The sequence below is a fragment of the Papio anubis genome, chromosome 14, assembly GCF_008728515.1.
Source record: "Papio anubis isolate 15944 chromosome 14, Panubis1.0, whole genome shotgun sequence".
Taxonomy (NCBI): Eukaryota; Metazoa; Chordata; class Mammalia; order Primates; family Cercopithecidae; genus Papio; species Papio anubis.
Genome location: NC_044989.1, coordinates 91,100,845 through 91,126,956, shown reverse-complemented (window position 1 = coordinate 91,126,956; position 26,112 = coordinate 91,100,845). Strand labels below are relative to the sequence as shown.

At 38.9% G+C, this 26,112-nt stretch overlaps 1 protein-coding gene across 1 annotated transcript in view; it reads right to left on the bottom strand.

The window, feature by feature from the left end:
- ZC3H8 (zinc finger CCCH-type containing 8) overlaps nucleotides 1-26,112 on the bottom strand; it is a 37,096-nt gene extending 10,984 nt beyond the window's left edge. Inside the window, exons 1-8 of the mRNA XM_003909128.5 lie at nucleotides 25,916-26,112; nucleotides 21,199-21,283; nucleotides 12,264-12,486; nucleotides 10,544-10,677; nucleotides 8,101-8,217; nucleotides 6,922-7,033; nucleotides 5,475-5,584; nucleotides 4,546-4,593 (exon numbers count right to left, since the gene is read on the bottom strand). Of these exons, the coding sequence (XP_003909177.1) occupies nucleotides 4,561-4,593; nucleotides 5,475-5,584; nucleotides 6,922-7,033; nucleotides 8,101-8,217; nucleotides 10,544-10,677; nucleotides 12,264-12,486; nucleotides 21,199-21,283; nucleotides 25,916-25,989 (888 nt within the window). The 5' untranslated portion in view covers nucleotides 25,990-26,112 and the 3' untranslated portion in view covers nucleotides 4,546-4,560. The remainder of the gene's footprint in view (nucleotides 1-4,545; nucleotides 4,594-5,474; nucleotides 5,585-6,921; nucleotides 7,034-8,100; nucleotides 8,218-10,543; nucleotides 10,678-12,263; nucleotides 12,487-21,198; nucleotides 21,284-25,915) is intronic.

Genomic DNA, 26,112 nt, shown 5'->3' with positions numbered 1-26,112 from the left:
GGCAGGCAGATCACGAGGTCGGGAGATCGAGACCATCCTGGCTAACACGGTGAAACCCTGTCTCTACTAAAAATATAAAAACATTAGCTGGGCATGGTGGTGGGCACCTGTAGTCCCAGCTACTCGGGAGGCTGAGGCAGGAGAATGGCGTGAACCCAGAAGGCGGAGTTTGCAGTGAGCCGAGATTGCACCACTATACTTCAGCCTGGGCGACAGAGCAAGACTCCATCTCAAAAATAAATAAATAAATAAATAAAACAAAGAAGCTCAGGCCCAGTTATCTTACTGGTGAATTAAAGGAGAAATAATAACAATTTTTCATGAATTCTTCCAGAAAATAGAGAAAGCTGGAACACCTTTCAACTCATTCTAGGAGGCCAGTATTACCTTGATATGAAAGCCAGAAAAAGACATCACACAAAAAGAAAGCTACGCATGAATACCCCTCATAAACATGAAAAAGATGCAAAAATCCTTAATAAAATATTAGCAAATGAAATCCAATAATAAATTATATACAACATGACCAAGTGGGGTTTATCTCAGGAATGTAAGATTTGTTTTACAACTAATATATCATGTGAATAAAGTAAGGGGAAAATTATATGGCCATCTCAACAGATGCAGAGAAATCATTTGATAAAACCCAAGATTCATCCATGATAAAAGTACTCAAAAAACTAGAAATAGGAGAGAACTTCCTTGAACTACAGTATCTATAAAAACCTACAGCTAAAATCATATGTAATGGTGAAAGACTGAATGCTTCTGCCAAATATCAGGACAAAGGCAACATTATCTGCTCTCACTTCTATTTAACCTTGTATAGAAGGTTTCAGCCAGTAAAATCAGGCACAAAAAGAAATGAAAAGCATCTAGTTTAGAAAGGAAGAGGTAGCCGGGCATGGTGGCTCACACCTGTACTCCCAGCACTTTGGGAGGCCAAGGCAGGTGGATTGCCTGAGGTCAGGAGTTTGTGACCAGCCTGGCCAACATGATGAAACCCCATCTCTATTAAAAATACAAAAATTAGCCGGGCCTGGTGGCAGGTGCCTGTAATCCCAGCTACTCGGGAGGCTGAGGCAGGAGAATCACCTGAACCTGGGAGGCGGAGGTTGCAGTGAGCCAAGATCACGCCATTTGCACTCCAGCCTGGGGGACAAGAGCAAGAATTCATCTCAAAAAAAAAAAAAGGAAGAGATAAAACTAAAAAAAAAAAAAGGAAGAGGTAAAACTATCTTTATTCTCAGATAACATAATCCTACATGCAAATTCCTAAGGAATTCCTAAGGACTACATGCACACACAAAATAAAACCTACTAGAGCTAATAAATGAATACAAAGTCTTGGGAAACAAGATCAACAACAAAAATAAATTCTGTTTCTACATACTACCAGTGAACAATCTAAAAACAAAGTTTAAGTGGCAATTCCATTCAATAGCATCAAACAGAATATGTAGGAATAAATTAACAAAAAAGTGTACACTGTACACTTGTACAATGAAAATTACAAAACTGAGAGAAACTGAAGATCTAAATAAATGGAGAGACATTCCACGCTCATAGATCAGAATTCTATGTGCAATTTTCCACAGATTCAATGCAATCCCTATCAAAATCTCGGCATGGGTTTTTTGCAGAAATTTACAAGCTGATCTTAAAACTTATATGGAAAAGCAAAAGATCCAGAGTAGCCAAAACAATCTTTGAAAAGTAGAACAAAGCTAGACAGCTTACACTTCCTTATTTCAAAACTTAGGACAAAGTTATAGTAATCAAGACACTGTGATAGTGTATAAGGACACACATATAGAGGTCAATGGAACACAACTGAGTACAGAAATAAATCCATACATTTATAGTCAGTTGATTTTTGACAAAGGCGTGAAGGCAAGTCAGAGGGAAGGGGCAGTCTTTTTTAAAAATGGTGCTGGTGGCCAGGCACAGTGGCTCACCTTTGTAATCCCAGAACTCTGGAAGTTCAAGGTGGGCAGATCACCTGAGGTCAGGAGTTCAAGACCAGCCTGGCCAATGTGGTGAAAGCCCGTCTCTACTAAAAATACAAAAAGTAGCCAGACGTGGTGGTGCATGCCTATAATTTCAGCTACTCAGGATGCTGAGGCACAAGAATCACTTGAACCTGGGAGGCAGAGGCTGCAGTGAGCCAAGACTGTGCCACTGCACTCCAGTCTGGCAACAGAGTAAGACTCTGTCTCAAAAAAAAAAAAGTTCTGGGACAACTGGATATCTACATGTAAAAAAATTTTGCCCTTAACTCACACAATTCCTAAAAATTAACTCAAAATGAATCATAGACATAAACACAAGCGCTAAAACTAGAACATTTTTAGAAGAAAACCTAAGAGCAAATCTTGTGACTTTGTGTTAGGCAATGAATTCTGAGATACAACACAGAAAGCATGATCCATAAAAGAAAAAACTGATAAACTGTACGATATCAAAATGAAAACTTTCATGCTTCAAAAGATAATAAAATAAGACAAGCCACAGATTGGGATATTTGCAAATAAAGTATCTAATGAAGGATCTGTATGCAATATATGTAAAGAACTCCTAAAACTCAATATGAAAGCAACCTAATTTTAAAATGAGCAGCGATCTAAACTGGCTAATGGCCAATAAGCACATGCAAAGATGTTCATAGTCATTAGAGAAATGAAAATTACAACTACAGTGAGATACAGCGTCACTCCTACTGCAAAAGCTATAATCAAAATGACTGATAGAAACAAGTGTTGCTACAGTAATTAAGATAGTATATGCTGGAGAAAAAAAAGACAAATGGAGAACTGACATCCCAGAAACAGACCTTCAGATCTTCACTTGATGGAAACTTGACATATACCAAAAGGGGCATTACAGGTTAGTGGGGGAAAGCAGGCTTTTTAATTAAATAATACTTGGGAGATTGGTTATCCATATGGGAAAAAGATAACAACAAAAAAAAGAAAGGTATGAGTCAATTACTATTATTTTTTCTTTTCTCCCTAGAGTTATAGTTATACTCTTTTTTCATTCATTCTAACAGTTCCTCCCACATGTAAAGTACAAAAGGTGGAGTACAGTTTCCTTCTCCTTGACTTTGGGCTTGGCCACATGACTTACTTTAGCCAAGTCAATGTGCTGTAAACAGGGCTTTGCCCTCTTGAGTTTCTGCCAACACCATGAGAAGAACATGCCCTAGCTAGCCCACTGGTCCCAGGAAAATTAGATAAGAACTGTCCTAGCAGATCTGCCATATGAAACAGAGCCAACCCAACCACGGCCAGATGAGATCAGCCAACTCCCAGCCAATCTACATATGCATAAAAAATAAGCACTTTGTGTTATTCACTACTGAGAACCTGGTAGTTGTTTTTGCTAAACACCATTACTGTACCAACTGTTAATACAATTCCCAATGGATTAAAATATAAATGTATAAGGCAAAGCTCCAAAACTTAAAAAAAGAAAGTTAAATTACTTTACAGACTCACGATAGGGAATAATTTCTTAAACGAGACACAAAACATAAAACTAGCCATAAACAAAAAGATTCCCAAAATAAGTAATTCTACTCCCTGAGATGCCTAAAAAAAAAAAAAAAGAAAGAAAAGAAAAGACCGTCCACAAAATGGGAGAAGGCCTGCCACACATAACTCACAAAGAATTATATAAGGAATATATAAAAATCAATGTATAAAGGACAATCAGACCAATAAAAACATAGGCAAAAGACATTAACAGGCATTTCACCAAAGATGAAACTCAAAAGCCAGTAAGCATAAGAAAAGATGCAAATTAAGTTATGAGATTCTATTTTTACATCCACTAAATTGGTTAAAGTACTGACAATATAAAATATTGGCAAGTATAGAATGACAGGATTTCTTCTACACAGTTTGTAGGAGTATAAACTGGTATAACTACTTGAGAAAAAACTGATATATTATATTATATTTTATGATGATATGATTCTACTCCTTGGCACATACTGTGGATAACTTGTGCACATTCATACCAAGAGGTATGTATATGGATACTTACAAAAAGAGTTTGTATTTTTAAAAATTGAAAATAACCTAAACATTCATTAATAGAATGACTAAATAACTAACATAAACATAGAATGAAATGTTATATAGGAGTAAAAATGAATGACAGCTGCATGCATCTACATGAATGAATAATGTTGAGTGAAACAGCCATGTCATCAATTAATACAGAGAGTATGATAGTCTGAATAAAATCCAGACATAAGCAGAACTAAATATATTGTTTTGTGACTTATATGTATTTGGTAAATGTACAAAGAAATACAAGAGAAGAATAAAAATATACCTGATAGACAAGCCCACACAAGGAAGCAGGCTGATGTCGATCCACATAGGTATGTAAATATATCAAATATTTTATAATTCTTTTTTACTGGGGGAGGAAGAAGAAAAATACTTCTATTTGAGAACCCTATTGAGGTTGACATGCCAACTTCTGGAGATGTTTAGACAAGAAAAAAATAAATGTGGTAAATTCTAATTTTACCTTTTTATGTCTATTTTATTTACACGGCTTCCTTTCAGTATCCAAAACCTAATATGAAAAAAAAAAATCACATAATCATTTTTATGCATTTATGTCTAATTCAGGTATACTGTCATACTCATAACTTTCAAATGATTCCAATCAAATTCATCCTAATAATCACCTAATATTATTTACTACTACTACAGGAACTGAAAAACTTATTTTATATATATCACTTTTCCATATCTATTTCATACAAATAAACAACGGAATATTTGGTACAACTTCTAATTCCACATTAACTATTCATATTTTACAACCTAAAAATATCTATAAATAAGCACCTTTGACTTTGTAATATTTGCATATGCTCAAGGGAACATTTTGCCACAAGATCGTATGGTTGGCTTCAAGAATCTTTTAAATTTTTATGTATACTTAGATTGAATTTTTAAAAGACTAGCTCCAACTAACATGAGAAATGAAAGAATACAAATGACTGTAACTTTTCGATAACCTTTTCTCACAGACTGCAAGAATATCTGAAAAAAACATTTTGAAATTACTACTTAACTATTATCTGATGTAATTCTAAAATGTTTATAAACCTGTAACTTGTAACTTTCCTTCCAAGAATCTTTATAACAGGCGTACTATTTTTCTTATTTGATTTGCTTTGTTTAGCTTAGCTTAGCTATTAAAATGGCTAATTACACTGAAGATTTTACATCATTCAACTTAAATCAGCAATGAATATACATCTTCCTTTCAGCTACAAGGAAACATATACAAATGAAAAATATTTAAGCTGAATTCTTATCAGTCCTAATATATCCCATATGCTAACCTAAGAGGCACTCTCCTTAATTATCTTCAAATTCTCATCCTTAGTTCAAACATATTCCTTAAAAAAGAAAAAACAAAAGATTATTAAAAAGTATACTTACTTTAGCCAACAATTCTTGTGTTTCAGGAGTCAGTGGAGCATGAGAAAACTTGCAATATTCTCCCTGATAACATTTTGTTCCTGTATGGTAAAACTTACAAGGATATTCATGTAACCCAAGTGTTAAGGAAAAGAACAATTTTAATCCAACTGAAATAATGTTATTAACTTAATGACTTTATTTTTCCTAAATAAAGACCTTTGTGGCCAGGGGCGGTGGCTCATGCCTGTAATCCCAGCGCTTTAGGAGGCTGAGGTGGGCAGATCACTTGAGGCCAGGAATTCAAGACCAACCTTGCCAACATGGCGAAACCTTGCCTCTACTAAAAATAAAAAAAAATTAGCTGGGCATGATGGCGCAGGCATGCCTGTAATTCCAGCTACTCAGGAGGCTGAGGCACCAGAATCATTTGAACCTGGGAGGCGGAGGTTGCAGTGAACCAAGATTGTGCCACCGCACTCCAGCCTAGGCAACAGAGCAAAGGAAAAAAAAAAGAAAAGAAAGAAAAGAAAAAGACCTTTCCTACTAGTAGAAACTAGATTTCTCTATTTAAAGTATGAGATAATAAATTAACTGGAATACGTTAAAAAATCTAATTTTAGAAAGACTACATACATAAATCAAGTTTAATGGCTATCACAGGACATTTTCTTCCTTCATATCCATTCTTGTAATAGAGTACAGGCATGTTTCATATATGAAAGGGGTATATATTTTAAATACCTTGATAAATGTGATCATTTTTAAAGCATTCCTTTGGGGGTGAAGGAATCAAAGTCAAAAACAACATATCTTACAAATCTGGATCCTTTGTACATTAGACTTGTTTACAACAGAATAAATCTATATAACTTCAATATTGTTTTCTAGGAAAACAATCCTCAAATTACATTTTGATACTCCTTATACTGAATGCCTGAAGAAAAAAAAATTTTGTGATGACTAAAGGTGCTATTAACCTAAAATGTTTATATTCCATGTTTTTATAACTTGTCTGTGCCATTTGCACTGAAGAGCTAAGGCTATTCTACAAATTAAGGGACAATTAATTTCTACACAGTACAGAATACACAGAAAACAGGCACTCCCAAATTACATAATCCCTGCCTTTTTATGAAGTAGCTTATTTGAATATAGATTCAATTAGTCAATGTCACAGTAGAAATTGTGATATTCTTTCTGGGACTTGAAGAGGTCTCATGGACCCTCTATATCACCCATGTTGAACAGAAAGAATCATCATTTGAGAGATTTTCTAAAGAATTCCTCTTTTCTTGCTTATGAAAAAATCCATGTACAATTTAATCACTTTGATACTAAGTTGGACTTGAATACTATCATTTTGGTATAGCTAAAACACTGGTTTCATTAAAAATTTTGCACATTTAAAATGTTCATGTAAATATTTATAAAGAATAAAGTCACTATATCTTGTGATAAAGGATATTATGCAAATACAGACAGTTTTCACCTCTGGTACAATATCCTTGTACGTAAAACTTACACATTTCCTTTTTCTTCTCTATCTCTGCATCATGATCAAATTTACACTGGTCTCCCTAAGCCAAAAGAAGGAGCAAGGAAAAGCCATTATTTCTCATAGTCATTATGATTTAATTCCTACTAAACTTTAAATAAGCAAATGATTCCAGAAAGAACCAAAGTCTTAGAGGTAGCACATTCTAATTGTTAATAAATTATAACCACATCACATATATTTGCTTAAAATTCTCTTAAGCCCCAAACATTTTTAAATACTAAGCATTTTTTAAAATTATCGGTGGCTCACGCCTGTAATCCCAGCACTTTGGGAGGCCGAGGTGGGCGGATCATGAGGTCAGGAGATCGAGACCATCCTGGTTAACACGATGAAACCCCATCTCTACTAAAAATACAAAAAAATCAGCCAGGAGTGGTGGCGGGCGCCTGTAGCCCCAGCTACTTGGGAGGCTGAGGCAGGAGAATGGCATGAACCCGGGAGGTGGAGCTTGAAGTGAGCCGATATCGCACCACTGCACTCTAGCCTAGGTGACAGACTGAGACTCTGTCTCAAAACAACAAGAACAACAACAACAACAAACCCAAAAAATTATCTGACTTAGGTGATCCACCCACGTCGGCCTCCCAAAGTGCTGGGATTACTGGCCTGGCTACTTTTTTAAACATAAAAGAATACTTCACTAAAAAAAAAAATTATCTTTTTTCTTTTTGAGACAGAGTCTTGCTCTGTCGCCCAGGCTGGAGTGCAGTGGCGCAATCACAGCTCACTGCAGCCTTCACCTCCCAGGTTCAAACGATTCTCCTGCCTCAGCCTCCCAAGTAGCTGGGACTACCGGCATGCGCTACCACACCTGGCTAATTTTTGTAGAGACAGGGTTTCACCATGTTGGCCAGGCTGGTCTTGAACTCCTGACTCAGGTGATCCACCCACCTTGGCCTCCCAAAGTGCTGGGATTACAGGCTTGGCTACTTTTTTAAACATGAAAGAATACTTCACTAAAATTTTCTAACTGAATTTTTTCCAGAATGAAACAGCTTTAAAAACCTAAAGGTATGAATTAGATAAGTATCAAACAGAAAGAGCAGTTTTACATTTTAGTAGATTTTTGCTTACACATTTTTATACCTTAATACATTTCCTTTCAAGAAAATATTTACAAATTTGTTTTCCCTTGCGTTCCACTGTATGTTGGTTGATGAATGCCTGACTCAAATGCTGCTGCTTCTCTTTAGGTTTACCATCCTTTAAAAACAAAAACAAAAAACTAAATGTAAGAAACAGAAAATTAAATATTTTATTCTGTTACACAAAATTATTTAAACCAACTTCAAAGCCTTAAAGGGTGATTCTTCTAAATTGGCCTTCATATGTAAAATTTGGATTTCAGTACACCAGGTTAAAAATGAATGTTTTGTCAGTTTCAACAGCATTCCATCATTGAATATCAGTGTTTGTATTGATTTGTATATTTTATTATACATTACCCTTATTTTGTAAAACTGAATGAAAAAAAAATTTTAAATGGGCCAGACGCAGTGGCTCACACCTGTAATCCCAGCACTTTGGGAGGCTGAGGTGGGTGGACCACTTGAGGTCAGGAGTTCAAGACCAGCCTGGCCAACATAGTGAAACCTCATCTCTACTAAATTACAAAAATTAGCCGTGCATGGTGGCAGATGCCTGTAATCCTAGCTACTCTGGAGGCTGAGGCAGGAGAATCTCTTGAACCCAGGAGGCGGAGGTTGCAGTGAACCGAGATTGCACCACTGCACTCCGGCCTGGGCAACAGAACAAGACTCTGTCTCAGGGAGAAAAAAAAAATTTTTTTTAAAAGAAAGTGATAATATTTATGATTAAAAAATGAAGTCTAAGAACAAAGATCTTTACAGTGATAGAAACAAAGATGGAAATCAGAGTGAACCAAAAGCAGTAGAATCTATAGTTTCAATGAGATGCTCACTGGGTGTGAGTTAGGCACACTTATCAGCCCAAATTAACAAATACAAGTAGCAATACACCATCAAAGATGGTGATAAAGGTATAAAAGGAGATTTTCATATTAAAAAAAGGAAGGAGATTTTATAATGCATTTAAGCTCTTCAGAAACATAAGGTAATTTTTACATGTTAACTTATGCTACAGCTTATAGCTTCTGTATACCAAATTTCTGAATACAGTCTTAGGAATACAGTATGTGCAAACAAGGGAGCTGACTGTACAGTCATTTACAATAATGTCAAATTTCCACTTAGCACCATCAAATTTATGTCTTATAAATATCTGCCAGTTTAAATCTTTTGTTTTATTTGGTAATGTTACTAAATTCTACTATGTATGTTTAGAATTTGTTCCTTGTGTAGGAGGGCTGTCAGCTTTGGCTGAATAATCATTTGAGCCATGTAAATCAAATCAAAAGAGAATACTGACAGGGTGTTGGGAAACAAAATCCTAGTCCTGGCTCGGCCCTGTGTGACTATGGGTAGTTATCTGAACCGTAGGGCTTCAGATTCCTCATTCATAAAATGTGGAGGCAGGGGATAGACTGTATATAAATGCTTTTCAATCTAGAATATTTGGCATTTCTAATATTTTACCACCCTTTACCCTTGTCCCCTATAACCAAGTGTAATAAAAAAGGTTGCCATCCAGTTAAAAGCCCTCAGAAAAGTGGAATCCAGAAAAGGTACTTATTATTCTACCCTGATTACATCTACAGACCAAGGAAAAGGAACTTCTAAAAAACAAAATCAAAATATAGGAAGGTGGGGAGATTTGGTAAGGCCAATGCTCAGAAATACTCATTTTTAATTTCCAGAAGGAGCCAGGATGAGGGACTTTAGATAGTAAAAAATTTGTAAGACTCAGTGACCTTTGAAATGCCTCATGACTATTTGATCTTCTCTGGCTTCCCATTTTTCCAGAGTCATTGATAGTATAATACTAAGGAAAAAAAAAAAAAAAAAAAATCAAGGAGCCTAGGCTGGCCACAGTGGCTCATGACTATAATCCCAGCACTTAGGGAGGTGGCGGGTGGTGGGAGCCGAGGCAGGTGGATCACCTGAGGTCAGGAGTTCAAGACCAGCCTGGCCAACATGGCGAAACCCTGTCTCTACTAAAAATACAAAAATTAGCTGGGCGTGGTGGCACGCACCTGTAGTCCCATCTACTCAGGAGGCTGAGGCAGGAGAATCGCCTGAACCCGGGAGGTGGAGGTTGCAGTGAGCCAAGATTGCAACAGCCTGGGTGACAAGGCAAGATTCCATCTCAGAATAATAATAAAAATAATAAAAATCAAGGAGCTTGTGTGCATATATTCAGGAACAATAGTGAGAACACTAAGGCTTTAAAGTAGTGTTGGCAGCTAATTAGTGGGAAAAAGAAAGCTGCAATAAGAAGGAAGAACACGGAGAACCCAGTGATAGTAAAAGGACATCTTCATCTGAAAACCCTGATTCTGTAGGATGCTTCCACCTCTCCATATCACACAGCACTTCTTGTCACTGAAGTGTAAGATAAAGTCCAAAAGCATGCAGGGGCCAGGAATTCCTAGAAGCATATGTTCTTATACCTCTTCCTGTGAGCCACTGTTCCTCAGCAAAGCATTTGATCCTTTGTTTCCAGTGCCAGGCCGTTTTCGCTTCATTTTCTTCTGTTTGCCGTTTTTGTGACCAGCTTTAAGATTTTTATTTTTTTGTTTAGCAGCTAAAAGTAAAAAATTAATTTAAAAAATGACATAAAGTTACAATAGCAGTTTACTTTTAAGAAGTACGGGGCCAGGTGCAGTGGCTCATGTCTGTAATCCCAGCTCTTTGGGAGGCTGAGGCAGAAGGACTGCTCAAGGCTAGGAGTTCAAGGCCAGCCTAAGCGTTCAAGGCCAGCCTAGGCAGCCTAGAGATCTTGTCTCTACAAAAACTTAGCTGGGTGTGGTGGGTGCATGCCTGTAGTCCAGCTACTCTGGGACTATAGGCTAAGGCAGGAGGATTGCTTGAGCCAAGGAGTTCAAGGTTACAGTGAGCTATGACTGCACTGCTGCACTCCAGCCTGGGCAACAGAGTGAGACCTGTCTCAAAACAAACGGAAAAAAGAAGTGTGATTTACAATAATTGAGGAAACTTCTCTAAGCCTCAATAAGTGAAAACTGGCGTGATACTGACCAGTCTTTCTAGAAGCTCTGGGATTAAGGGACCAAAAAGAGAATTATGATAATACACCCTGGATTCTCCATTCATTGTTTTAAAAAATATATAAGGTATTGTCAAGAAAAAAGTAAGATAATAAAATCAGTCTTACAAGCTCTAAGGCAGATCCTTTTGAAGTGTTCAGAGTATGATGGATCTAATTAGGAACTGTAACAGTAAAAGCTTTAAGTGTTTAAAATGACCTCATATATTACTGTCAGATTTTTCACTGAAAACATTTTAAATAGATTAAGTTTTTATTTATTTATCTATCCATCCCTGCATTTATCCATCCATCCTGCAATGGCATAATCACAGTTTACTGGAGCCTTGAACTCCTGGGCTCACAAAAAAATGACAGCATTAAAATTTTAATTTTTTTTGAGACAGAGTCTCGCTCTATTGTCCAGGTTGGACTGCACTGTGCGATCTCGGCTCACTGCAACCTCTGCCTCCTGGGCTCAAGTGATTCTTGTGCCTCAGCCTCCAGAGTAGCTAGGATTACAGGCGTGTGCAACCATACCCTGCTACTTTTTTTATTTTTAGTAGAGACAGGGTTTCACCATGTTGGCCAGGCTAGTCTCGAACTCCTGACCTCAAGTGATCCACCCACCTTGGCCTTCCAAAGTGCTGGGATTACAGGCGTGAGCTACCATGCTTGGCCAAAAATTTCATTTATAATTGCCATTTACCCTCATATTTATGGCTAAATCTCATTTTAGTAATCCAGAATAATATATTTCTGAGTTACAGTCGGACATACAACCATTCCAGTCAATTCCTCTTTAAATGACAACAATACAAACAGGATATCCTATCCTTCATACATGCAGAGGCCAGGGCTTTAGCATTCTCCCTTTAGAAATAGACATGGCCTTTGATAACCCGCCTCCATCCTCCATCCTCCTACAAACTAAGCATTTAATGCACCAAGTGGCCAGGTCTCAGATGAGGTCTCTGGCCATGCAAGCTCATGTCTGGTATAAATATCCATGAAAACCACAGTCTTACCATGAGAGAAAGTGCAAGGAAAAATCCTCTGTCCATATATGGACAACTGTGACTGCTTCTCTAGATAAACTTTAAATGATAAAATAGTTTGACTCTTACCCTGTGGGGTATCTTTTACTCCTTCTTTCTTTGTAGATTCTTCAGGTTGTGCAGCATTTGCCATTTCTCTGGCTTGTATGTACTGTTGAAGCTCTTTGGCAAAATTATCTTCTGATTCCTGACCGCAGGTATCATTATCACTATACACATCATAGTCCTTACTTCTTGATTTTCTATGCAGCGAACTTTTTGGTGATACTGCAGAGTTTCCAAAGTGCCTAAACTAAGTAAAAATTAAAACTTCAATTTTAAAAACCTAGCATGATTCAAAACAATCTGGCCATACAGAAGAAACAAGATTGGCTATGAACTGGTCATTGTTGAAGTTGGGTAATAGGTACATGGGGTTCATACACTATTCTCTCCACTCATATATTTGAACATTTCCAGAATTGAAAACAAACTAACAAACCACTATGACATATCTATCCTTAAAGATGATTTGAGGGAAGATTCTAAATTTGTACATTGTATGCATTTGACTGAATTAAACATCTAAACCCCCAAATCTTAATTATTTGCTGTGAGAGGATTACAGTATTACAGTTCACACATTACATTTCTGCCTTTGCATCGACAGTACTTTTAAATGTCTTCAATAACTTATCATTTTGTAAAACACCAAGTAAACTGTAATGGTCCATATGAAAACCCACTTACACTTAAGATACATCTAAGTTACCAAAGCCTAGTCTTTCTCCTATAACTTACAGGAGTGGTAGCAACAATGATGACAAGGAATAAAGAACTACCCTGTTCTCTATAATCAAGTTAACTTCACTTTCAGAAAGTTTCCTAACTCTGTTGTTGCAAGTGCCCACGGAAGGGTGAAGAACCCAGGTGTGGGAGCTAATCCTAGAGGAGCCCAAGCTGATCATAGCAGATGACTTAAAGCAATTTCTGCATAAAAATTTTCAGGTATTGGTTACACATGTGTCTACGTGACACAGGGATATTAAACTGTATAATTATAATTAGTATGTATGACACATTTTAATCAGAAAGTTTATTTTAAAAAAATGACCAAGGATCAAAGGGCTCTTATTCTGATGTCAGGAATAAATGGCATGCCTATCATTACAGTGGACAATGATTCTGTTTCAAAGCATACTTTGGGGTCTGGTCCCTTATTTGCTTTCACATGATAACTAAGAAGCAACTCAAAACAAACAAACAAAAAACAAAACAGAAGACTCGCTATTATAAAATATATTAGGTGGTCCGATTTAACAGTTTACTTTTTTTTTTCTTTTTTGATGGAGTCTCACTCTATTGCCCAGGCTGGAGTGCACTGGCACGATCCTGGCTCACTGCAACCTCTGTCTCCCAGACTCAAGCGATTCCCTTGCCTCAGCCTCCCGAGTAGCTGGGACTACAGGCGTGCACCACCATGCCCAGCTAATTTTTGTATTTTTGGTAGAGATGGGGTTTCACCATATTGGCCAGGGTGGTCTCGAACTGCTAACCTCAAGTGATCCGCCTGCCTCGGCCTCCCAAAGTGCTGGGATTACAGTCATGAACCACCGTGCCTGGCAATAGTTTACTTCTGATGTTTAACTTCAAAGTTAGGAGTTGTTCCACCAGAGGATTAATTATAAGCCTAGAAAATGAACTTGCTCCCTGCTTAAAGAATCCAAACAAGCTGAGGAAGTTTCTTGATCTAACAATGGCCTCAATTACACCTTATCTTCACTACACCAGACAAGACTACCAACCAATCTAATATCTTCAGGCCACCAAACTTCTTGTCTCCAAGTCTTCAAGAAAGAGTGCCTTTTTCCCACTAACACCATAGAATAAACTTGTAAATATAACTTCTGGACTGAAAGATCAGGGGTTGGCAAACTTTCAGCTTCACTACCTGTTTCTGTAAATACAGTTTTACTGTAACACCAATTACATCCATTCATTTACATACTGTCTTAGTTGTGACAGAGACAACATGGCCTACAAAGGTGAAAAGATTCACTAACTGATCCTTTATGAAAAGGTTGGCTGACTCCTGTGATAGATTATGTTTACCTTGGTTTTGGCCTTTAATTTTATTTAGTAGGAATGGGGGAACCAAAAAGATTATTCAGTATGTATTTAAAAACGACTATTATTATGTACTGAATTCTATCAAAGGTTGTGGAAATTTTTTTTGTCTCCTTCATTATATAAGTACCTACATAACATCCTCAATTTTGCTTCTTGGCTTAAAAATCTAAAAGATTTATTGTCTTGTCCTTTATAGAAAATGTTTACCAATCCCTGATCTACAGAACATAACAAAAAAGCAAGAAAATGACTGAAAAACAGATCCAGAAGAAGCAACCATCATTTGAGAAAAAGAACTCGAAAATTAAAAAATACACAAAGATATTCAAAATGTATTCAAAAACAATGTTAGCCATCAAAACAAGAATAAGATCTCAGTTAAATTGTAATTTATGAAATGATGATAAATAGAAACAGAGGAAATATCTTGGGATATAAAGAAAAAAGAGATAAAAAGTAAGAGATCTGTCTCGTATAAAAGGATGTAAGTAAATAATCTCACCACAATAGCACTAAGCAGAATAAAAAAAGATTCACAATCTCATAGAATTAAGAATGCCAAGAATGAAGAGAAGAGCCTTAAAGCTTCCAGAAAAAAAGGGATACTTACAAAGATATTAGAATGAAATTGGTAAGACTTCACCTTTGTAACACTGGATAGTAGAAGACAAAGGAGCAGTAACCTCAAACTTAATCCTATTTCAGCCAAACTATCTATCAACAATGAGGATAAATTCAAGATATTTTCAGAAATGTGAACAAGAACTCAAAAAATCTGTCTTCCATGCATCCCTACATATGTGTGTATGCCAACCACTGAGAAACCAACAGCCAGAAAATGATACTTTTAAAAAATTATTCACAATAGTTTCATTAAACACTTAGCAATAAATATAACAAAAGGTATATAAGATGTGAGATATCTACAAAGAAAGTTATAGGAATATCTTATTTTAATGTCCTTCATTTTACCGTGTGTCACAAATAACGCATTTCTTTACAAATTGAAGGTCTGTGGCAACCCTGCGTTGAACAAGTCTGTTGGCACCATTTTTCGAAAAGCATGTGCTCACTGTGTCTCTGTGCTACATTTTGATAATTCTCACAATATTTCAAACTTTTTTGTTATTACTATATCTATTACAGTGATCTGTGATCAGTGGTCTTTGATGTTAATATTGTAATTTTTAAATTTTATTTATTATTATTATTATTTTTTGAGACGGAGTCTTGCTCTGTCGCCCAGGCTCGAGTGCAGTGGCACAATCTCGGCTCACTGCAAGCTCCGCCTCCTGGGTTCATGCCATTCTCCTGCCTCAGCATCCCGAGTAGCTGGGACTACAGGTGCCCGCCACCACAACCGGCTAATTTTTTTTTTTTTTTTGTATTTTTAGTAGAGATGGGGTTTCACCGTGTTAGCCAGGATGGTCTCGATCTCCTGACCTTGTGATCCTCCCGCCTCGGCCTCCCAAAGTGCTGGGATTGTAGGCGTGAGCCACTGCGCCTGGCTACTACTGTAATTTTTGAAGGGGTGCCATGAACCATGCCCACATAAGATGGAGAACTTAATCAATAAATGTTGCATGTGTTCTGACTGCTCCACCAACCATCCTGTCTCCTGTTTCTCTCCCTCCCTCTCTCCTCAGGCTTCCCTATTCCCCGAGACACTAATATAGTGAAGTTAGACTAATTAATAACCCTACAATGACTTCTAAGTGTTCAAGTGAAAGGAAGAGTCATATGTCTCTATTGAAATCAAAAGCTAGAAATGATTAAACTTAGCCAGGAAGGCATGTCAAAAGCCGAGACAAGCTGAAAGCTAGGCCTCATAAGTCAAATAGCCAGCTTGTGAATGCAAACGGAAGGTTCTTGAAGGAAATTAAAAGTGCTACTCCAATGAACACACTAATGATATGAACACAAAACAGCCTTATTGCTGGTACAGAGAAAATTGTATTGGTCTGGATAGAAGATCAGACCAGTCACAACATTCCCTTAAGCCAAAGCCTGATCCAGGGCAAGGCCCTAACTCTCTTCAAATCTGTGAAGGTGGAAAAAGTTGAGGAAGCTACAGAAGAAAAGTCTGAAGTTAGCAGAGGTTGGTTCTTGAGGTTTATGAATAGACAATGTCTCCATCACGTAAAAGTGCATGATAGGCCAGGCACAGTGGTTCACGCCTGTAATCCCAGCACTTTGGGAGGCCGAGGCAGGCAGATCACTTGAGGTCAAGGGTTCAAGACCAGCCTGGCCAACATGGTGAAACCCTGTCTCTACTAAAAATACAAAAATTAGCCAGGTATGATGGTGCACACCTGTAGTCCCAGCTACTCGGGAGGCTGAGGCAAGAGAATCGCTTGAACCCAGAAGGCAGAGGATGCAGTGAGTCAAGTCATGCCAATGCACTCCAGCCTGGGCAACAGAGCAAGACTCTGTGTCAAAAAAAAAAAAACAAAAACAAAAAACAAAGTGTATGATGAAGCAACAAGTGCTGATGTAAAAGCTGTAAATTATCCAGAAGATCTAGCTAAGATCATTGATGAAGGTGGCTACACTAAACAACAGATTTTCAAAGTAAATGAAGCAGCATTATATTGGAAGAAGATGTTACCTAGGACTAGAGAGAAGTCAATACCTCACTTCAAAGCTTCAAAGAATACCCTGACTTCACCACTACAATCTATGCATGTAATCCAAAATTGCACTTGCACCCTGTAAATTTATACAAATAAAATACTTTAAAAGGCTTCAAAAAGACAGGTTAACTCTTGTTAGGAGCGAATGCAGCTGGTGACTTTAAGGTGAAACCAATGCTCATTTACCAGTCTGAAAATTCTAGGGCCCTTAAGTGTATACACTAAATATACTCTGCCTGTGCTCTATATATGGAGCAACAAAGCCTAGATGGCAGTATATCCATTTACAGCATGGTTTACTGAATATTTTAAGCCCACTGTTGAGACCTACTGCTCAGAAAAAATACCCTTTTCAAAATATTGCTGCTCATTGACAATGCACCCCGTCACCTAAGAGCTCTGATGGAGATGCATGTTTCCATGTCCACAAACACAACATCCATTCTGCAGCTTATGGATCAAGGAATTGACTTTCAAATCTTACTTAAGAATGAAATACACTTTTTAAGGTTATAGTTGCCATAGAAAGTGATTTCTCTGATGGATCTGGGCAGAGTAAATTGAAAACCTAGAAAGGAGTCACCATTTTAGCTGCCATTAGGAACATTCGTGATTCATGGCAGAAGGTTAAATGTCAACATTAACAGGAGTTTGAAAGTTTATTGCAACTCTCAGGGATGACTGAGGAGTTCAAGACTTCAGTAGAGGAAGTAATTTCAGGTGTGGTGGAAATAGCAAGAGAACTAGAATTAAAAGTGGAGATTGAAGACGTGACTGAATTGCTGCAACTTCATGATCAAACTTGAACAGATGAGGAGCTGCTTCTTATGAGTGAGCAACGTGGTTTCCTGAGATGCAATCTGTATCTGGTGAAGCTGCTATGAACATTGCTGAAATGACAACAGATTTAGAATATTATATAAACCTAGTTGATAAAGCAGTGGCAGGGGTTGAGAGGATTGACTCCAATTTTGAAAGAAGTTCTACTGTGGGTAAAATGCTATCAAACAGCATCACATACTACAGAGAAATCTTTTGTAAAAGGAGAAGTCAACTGAGGTGACAAACTTTACTGCTGTCCTATTTTAAGAAATTGCCAGAGCAATCACCACCCTGAGCAGCCATCAACACTGAGGCGAGACCCCCTGCCATCAAAATGATGACTCGCTGATTGTTAACATTTTTTAGCAACAAAGAATTTTTAATTAAGATATATACTGTTTTCTAAGATATAGTGGTATTGCACACTTAACAGACTACAGTATAGTATAAATATAACTTTTATATGCACTGGGAAACCAAAACATTCCTGTGCCTAGCTTTACTGCAATGTTTGCTTTATTGTCGTAGTATGAAATCAAACCCTCAATATCTCTGAGGTAATGCTCTTTCTTAACTTGCGAAGTGTTTACCTGGGTGTTCTCTTTTAAATAAGCTGTGGTCGGGCATTGTGGCTCACACCTGTAATCCCAGCACTTTAGGATGCCAAGGCGGGCAGATCTCGAGGTCAGGAGTTCGAGACCAGCCTGGCCAACATGGCAAAACCCTATCTCTACTAAAAATACAAAAATTAGCCAGGCAAGGTGGGTGGCAGTCACCTGTAATCCCAGCTACTTGGGAGGCTGAGACAGGAGAACTGCTTGAACCTGGGAGGTGGAGGTTGCAGTGAGACAAGATTTCGCCACTTTACCTGCAGCCTGTGCAACATAGCAAGACTCTGTCTCAAAAATAAGTTAATTAATTAGCTGTGATATTTATTTGATAATGTATTGACCTTTTACGTACTTGTGAGTGAAGAGCCTGTGCGGAAGCAAGCCTGGTTGGGAATAACCTAGGAGTCCATCTTCTCACAATACTGTTTTGTGGAAACTACGTAAGACAGTTGTAGAATGTTGTTTCTGCCTGTCTGCTGTGCAAGGTTATAACATATAATACAAAGACTGGAGGAGCTAAAAGTGGGCATAAAAGACTGAGGCCTATGTGACTCAAGTAGTAGAGAAAACTTGTGGGAAGTTGAAGTTGCAATTTCTTGCTGTCAACCTTGGCTCTCATCTTTGGAAGCCACACAGGCCCCAGAGGGCAAAAGAAGTTGCTTACTTGGGTAGCTCAGAGGCTTCTAAGAAGATGAAGATACTGTACCTGCTTTATCTTCTGTCCTGTATTCTTTTATGAAGCTAAGGAGGCTGGGCATGGTGGGTCAAACCTGTACTCCCAGCACTTTCGAAGGCCAAGGCTGGCGGATCACTTGAGCTTAGGAGTTTGAGACCAGCCTGGACAACATGGTGAAACCCCATCTCTGCTAAAAATACAAAAATTAGCCAGGTGTGGTGGCACATGCCTGTAGCCCCAGCTACTTGGGAGGCTGAGGTGGGAAAATTGCTTGAACCTGGGAGGAGGAGGTTGCAGTGAACCAAGCACGCTACCGCACTCCAGCCTGGGCGACAGAGACTCCATCTCAAAAATAAATAAATAAATGAATAAATAAGCAAGCTAAGTAAAAGATATACTATTAAAAGTATATTTCTGTCTTATGAGTCTCGGTGACAATTTAACCCATTCTTCCATAGTGTGTTAAAACTCAATTTTTTTTTTTTTTTTTTTGAGACGGAGTTTCGCTCTTGTTGCCCAGACTGGAGTGCAATAGCACGATATGAGCTCACCGTAACCTCCGCCTCCCGGGTTCAAGCAATTCTCCTGCCTCAGCCTCCCGAGTAATAGGCACCTGCCACCATGCCTGGCTAATTTTGTATTTTTAGTAGAGATGGGGTTTCTCCATGTTCAAAAACAGAAAAGAAGGGCAAGACAGGAACACACATTATTTGTGTTATGGGTTGAACTGTGCCCTCCTAAAATTCTTATAATGAACTTCTAATCCCTAATACCTCAGAATGTGATCTTTTCTGGAAATAGGGCCACTGCAAGTGTAATTAATTAAGATTAGGTCATTAGAGTGGGCCCAGTTCAATGACTGAGTTCCTTATAAAAAAGGGAAATTTGTCCGGGCACAGTGGCTCAGGCCTATAATCCCAGCACTTTGGGAGGTCGAGGTGGTCAGATCACTTGACCCCAGGAGTTCGAGACCAGCCTGGGCAACATGGCAAAACCCACGTACGTTTTGTCTCTACAAAAAATACAAAAATTAGCCGGGCGTGGTGGTGCACACCTGTAATCCCAGTTACTTGGGAGGCTGAGAATTGCTTGACTCCAGAAGGAGGCTGCAGTGAGCAGAGATCGTGCCACTGCACTCCAACCTGAGTGACAGAGCGAGACTCTGCCTCAAAAAATAGGAAATTCAGACAATTCAGACCCAGGCATGCAGGGAGAACACCATGTGAATATGAAGGCAGAAATCAGGATGATACTTTTGCAAGCCAGCACCAAAGACTGCCAGCACTCCATCAGGAGCTGGGGAGAGGAATGAATAGATTCTTCCCCACAGCCCTCAGAAGGAACCAACCCTGCCAACACCTTGTGCTGGGACCTCCAGCCTCCAGATCCTTGAGACAATAAAGTTCTGGGGTTTTTTTTTTTTTTGAGATGGTGTCTCGCTCTGTCGTCCAGGCTGGAGTACAGTGGCGGGATTTTGGCTTACTGCAACCTCCGCCTCCTGGGTTCAAGCAATTCTTCTGCCTCAGCCTCTCTAGTAGCTGGGACTACAGGCGTACAGGCGCATGCCATCATGCCCAGCTAATTTTTTTTTGTATTTTTAGTAGAGACGGGGTTTCACCATATTGGCCAGGCTGGTCTTAAACTCCTGACCTCATGATCCACCCACCTCAGCCTCCCAAAGTGCTGGCATTTACAGGCATGAGCCACTACACCCAGCTTAAGCCACCTGGTCTGTGGTACTTTGTTATAGCAGCCCTAATGAACTAATACGGGCTTTAAGCTATATAAATCACTAAGGTTGGTTAACTTAACAAATCATAACCCTCAAAAATGTCAACCCAACTTGAAAGAAGCTTTTGAAACTGTTTACAATCCATTTTGGAAACAACAAAAACCAAAATAAAGGCAATTATTAAAAATAGGTCATGTTAAATGACAATAATGTTATTGAATAATAATTTCTTTAAAAAATATAACCAGGTTTCTTTGATACAAGTAACTGGGTCCCGAATGCTGGTTAAAATGAGACAAGTAGGATCCTTCATTAATTTCTCATATCCATTTCTATCTGTTTTTTCTTTTTTTGTTGTTCCATGTGAAACTGAGAAAAAAAAATGTGTTTTCAACTTAAACAGTTGTCAACTTAATCTTACTTTTTTGGGAATTTGCTCGTGCTCCAGTTTAATTTTCTCCTCTTGTATTTCTTCAACTTCTGCATCATCTATTTCATCATCGATTCTGCAAAAATATCAAATAACACAAAAGGGTTTTTTCAACCTGAAGAGTTTATACCACAGTGTTACAATTCGCTGCTTTGGCTTGTCTTCACCTTACCCTCAAAGAAATTACAAATTCAAATTCCACACCAAATACTCCACGTAATGTACAAAATTATGTTGACCAATAAATGTCAATATATGTTTACGAATAACCTATCAAACTAAAATTTTAGATTATACCACCTTAATGTTCAAGCATTAGCAGCTATATAAATCATTCATTCATCCATCATTCCATTAATTCAACTGGCTCCAGGCCTTAGGCCCTGGACTACAGCAATGAAAAATACAGACCCTGTCACTGTCTTCTGAGAGCTTTCTACCTGCTTGGGAGAAAAAAATAAAGCTATTTCAATATGGTATACGTAAGTACAGGGGCATATACGCAGAACACGACCCAGACTTGGGGACCAGAGGCATTCAGAGCCTAAATGATACTTATGAGTTAGCCAACAAAGAAGAGAGAGGAATGTGAGGGAGAAGGGTATTTTAGGCAGAATGCAGAGTGCCTTTTGAGATTAGGAGCGAGACAAACACATTTAAGTGTAAAGACGAAAAGAAGAACTGTTTTTAGATTTACAGGACTGAGAAGTTGACCATGCATATATATAACAGTCTGAGACAATTACTTGAGGATATTCCAGCGAAACTAAATATGAACCCAAGAGGGATGGGAAATAAAAGAAACTGGTGAACAAAGAAGCCAATAAAATGTATAGGTGTATCTAAATAATGGTTGATACTAGAGATACAGGGAGCTGAAGAAAATAGTGTCTTAGTAAGTGGTGACTACTGAACACAAGATTGGGAAAAGCTGTGAATTAAAATATGAGTTATACACCAGATAAAGGCAAGGAATTGGGCAATATGTCCCGTCTCAAGGAAACATGTTACAAAGGGAAAGCACTGACAGCACAAGGAGAATGTGAACAGTGGCTCTCTGGCTCTTCTTTCAAAGTTACAGGAGTTCAGGCTTCACAGCTTTGTCCAATTCAACAGTTTACACTGACTCAGAGCTCCTGAGTTACATCCATCAGATGAGGTACCAAGTTGTGAGCCTTCTACCGAAGCCACCATTACAAGAACCAAAAATCCCAAATACTTGTGAACCTTTATTGCTATACTTTCCAGTAATGAATCACCTCATGGAATAGGAGGCCACCTCTCCTTAGGCAGAGGAATAATGACGATAATGACCTCGATAGCAGTAACAGCATCATCCAACACTTGAATGATGCTTACTCTGTGCCAGATGCTGCTCCATGCACGTAACACTTATCACAAACAACAGTGTTATGACATACATACTAAAAGCCCATTTTACGGATGAGAAAACAATCACAGAAAGGATATGTAACTTGTCACAGAGCTAATACATGGTGGAGCTGAGATCTGAGCCCCAGCAGGCAGGCAGGGCTCCCAAGTATGTGCCCTACAATCACACTATTATTCAACACTGCCCATTCTAAATAGATGTCTACTTTCACTATGAAGGTCTACAATACTCAGCACCCATATTAGACCTATGAGCAGGATAGGACAGAGTTGACCCACCTCTTCTGTGTAAAACATGTTCTTTACTTAGCTTCAGAGATAGTGGGCTCTTCTAGTTTCTTCTTTCCTCACAGCTACAACTTCTCAGTCTCCTTTGTTGGTTCCTCATCTTCAGAACTTTAAAAGTCAGTTCTCACCTCTTCTCTTCTGTGTCTATATTCTCATTCTAGGCTATCACTTTCTATATCATCACTATCAATATCATCCGTATGTAGCTGATTTCAATATCCAAGTCTCTAACCCAAACTCCTCCTCTTAAAACCAAACAGAGCTAACTTCCTACTCAACATAACCACCTGAACATCTACTAGACATATGTAATCTTAAAACATCCAACACTGAACTCTTACTCTTCTCTCTGAAGCTTAATCCTTCTTGCTATTTAAATCGGCAGCGCTATCCCTCTCAAGATCCCCACCAAAACCTTAAAGTCAATCTTGATTCCTCTCTTACATCCCCATCCAATCTCGGAGGAAATCCAGTTTGTTCTATCTTCAACATACCCACATTTGACCACTTCTTGCCACTAATACAACAATCCGAGCTGCTCTGGCACCCCTACATTCTACTCTCAACACAACTAGAATGACCCTGCTAAAATATTTCAAATGTCACTCTGCTGAAAAACCCTCCAATGGTCTGTTGTCTCATTCAGAGTAAAAGCCAAAGTCCTTATTTTGGCACCTACCAGTTACTCCATGATTGGGCTCCCATAACCCTACCCCAATACCTCGCAGACTTCCAAGTCCCTCTTACTCCACCCCAGCTGTCCTTCTGGCCACTCTGCTCCCCTAACGCAATCACACCAAGCTCACTTCCCCTGAGGACCTTTACACAGACTCCTCTCCACTCCTCTAGACTATGAAACCCCCTCACCTCCTTCAGGTCCCTACACAGGTTTTTAAAACTTACCAACGTTATCAGTGAGGCTTTCCTTATCTACCTTCTTAAAATATCTACACCTGCCTGGCCGGGCACGGTGGCTCACGCCTGTAATCCCAGCACTTTGGGAGATGGAGGTGGGTGGATCACGAGGTCAGGAGATCGAGACCATCCTGGCTAACACAGTGAAACCCCGTCTCTACTAATACAAAAAAATTCGTCGGGTGTGGTGGCAGGCGCCTGTGGTCCTGGCTACTCCGGAGGCTGAGGCAGGAGAATGGTGCGAAAGCGAAAGGTGGAGCTTACAGCGAGCTGAGATTGCGCCACTGCACTCCAGCCTGGGCGACAGAGCAAGACTCCGTCTCAAAAAATAAATAAATAAATAAAAATAAAAAAATAAAAAAATCTGCCCCCTCCCTACCACCCCACCAGTACTTATTTTCCCCTTAGCCTTCATTCATTTTCTCAGGGTATTTAAATACGATATATTTATGTATTGTTTGTCTCCCCCTCCCCCTAATAACGTAAATTCATTAGTACAGAAATTTTCATCTCTTGTTCATTTACCGCTATATCCCCAAGGCCATAGCAGGAGCTGAATACGATTTTTTGAATGAATAAGTACTCCCATCACAAATTACTAGGAAAAAAACCAGAAACCATATGAGAAAAGACTGATTCATTTGACTGGATAAAACAAAACCACAAAATCCCTATTCCTTTATACCTTGAAAAATAATGCCATAGGCAAAGACAAATGACAATTGGGAGTAAAGTACTCTCAGATAAGAGATCCTAGAATTTGAAAAAGACCAAAAAGAAGAAAAATGGGCAAATAATATGGACAGCTCACCATACTTCCATACCATCCTTCACCCATCATTTTGGCAAAATTCCAAGTGTCTTTTATGTATTGCAGTCAAGTTTTTAGGAATGGAATTTTTGTCCAATACACTTTCAAACTGATAGCTGCTGTTGGGATTTTTACATGTTATCTTTTTTTTTTTTTTTTTGGTGATGAATTCTTATATATTTTACAACGTATCAATTAGTTCCAGTTATTTTTCTTAGTAAATTATATCATCTGCAAGTAATTAGAGTCTTTGTCTCTTTCCAATATTTATAGGCCTTATTTTATTTTAGTCATTTTGCATGAGAAGCTTGGTGGTAAAATCATGGGTCCTGGACATAGTTTTTCCACTTACACTGTGCAATCTCGGCAGGTTATTTAGCCTCTCCGTGCCTCATTTTCCCATTTGTAAAACAAAGACAGCATCATCTTTAAGTTTGTTTTGAGGATTAAATGATTTCATGTAAAGCACGAGGTAAAGCTCTGGATGATAAGTTAAAATTTGAGATAGAGTGAACAGCTGAGCAATATCGAGAGGTAAAATCAACCATAATTGGAAATATATCTCAGTTGAGGGAAATAAAAGACGTAGGTTTAAGAACAAAGATAGTTTTTAGCATTTCAAATTCAAAGAATAAAAAGTGAACATCTGGGTGTAAGCACTATGCACTGCTCCAAAAATGAAATCTACAAATTAGGGCCATTTGACCAAAAGTCTCCTTTGCTTTTCCAACCTAATGGAAATATTAAGTCCAAATGATGTCTGTTGCTTTATTGTGGTCTTTAGGGTCTTTCCATGCCAATCGGTGGACTAATGGCAGAGTATTCCCTATTCTTTACCTTTTAATAAACTTGTGGTTTCGTCCTTTCTACAGAAAAGAGCCTAGCATGTGTCAGTGAAAAAGGTCCAATCAGTGTCCTCTGGGAGTTTACGGTCTCGTGGAAACAAGCAATAGTAAAGACAGACGCTACCGGACCACAGAAGCGGGCTCCTAACCCGCTGCTGTGCAGAGAAAGGGGCGCATCCTGGAGCCTTCTCGCTTCCACCCCGCTCCCCCGCCCAGGCTCTCGGTAGCCCCGGCCGTGGCGGCCTACGCCTGAGCCCCGGGTTCAGCTTCTGCTCCCACCCGGACCCCGCACGACCTCTATAGGTCAGACGGTGGCGTCCGGCCGGCCCACGTGCTCCCCACGGGCTCTCCCGACGCGGCCCGGACGTGGTTCCGGACGGCCTCCAATCCTGAAGAAACTAAGAGGCGGAGTCCCGCTGAGCCCCTGCATTCAAAGGATGAAAAGATGTGGGATCACCTTTCGTCAGAGTCCGTGGCCGTTTTGCCGAGGGCCGGGTTGGGGGGTTTTGAGAAAAGATTCTCAAAATCCATGACCCAGACAGATCCTCCCTTTCGCGAGCCGAGAAGCTACAGAGTAATAACCCGAGAGAGTGACAACTCGGACGCGACAAGACGGACCCAGACCCGCACCAGGGCCACAGGCTCCGCCCCGCG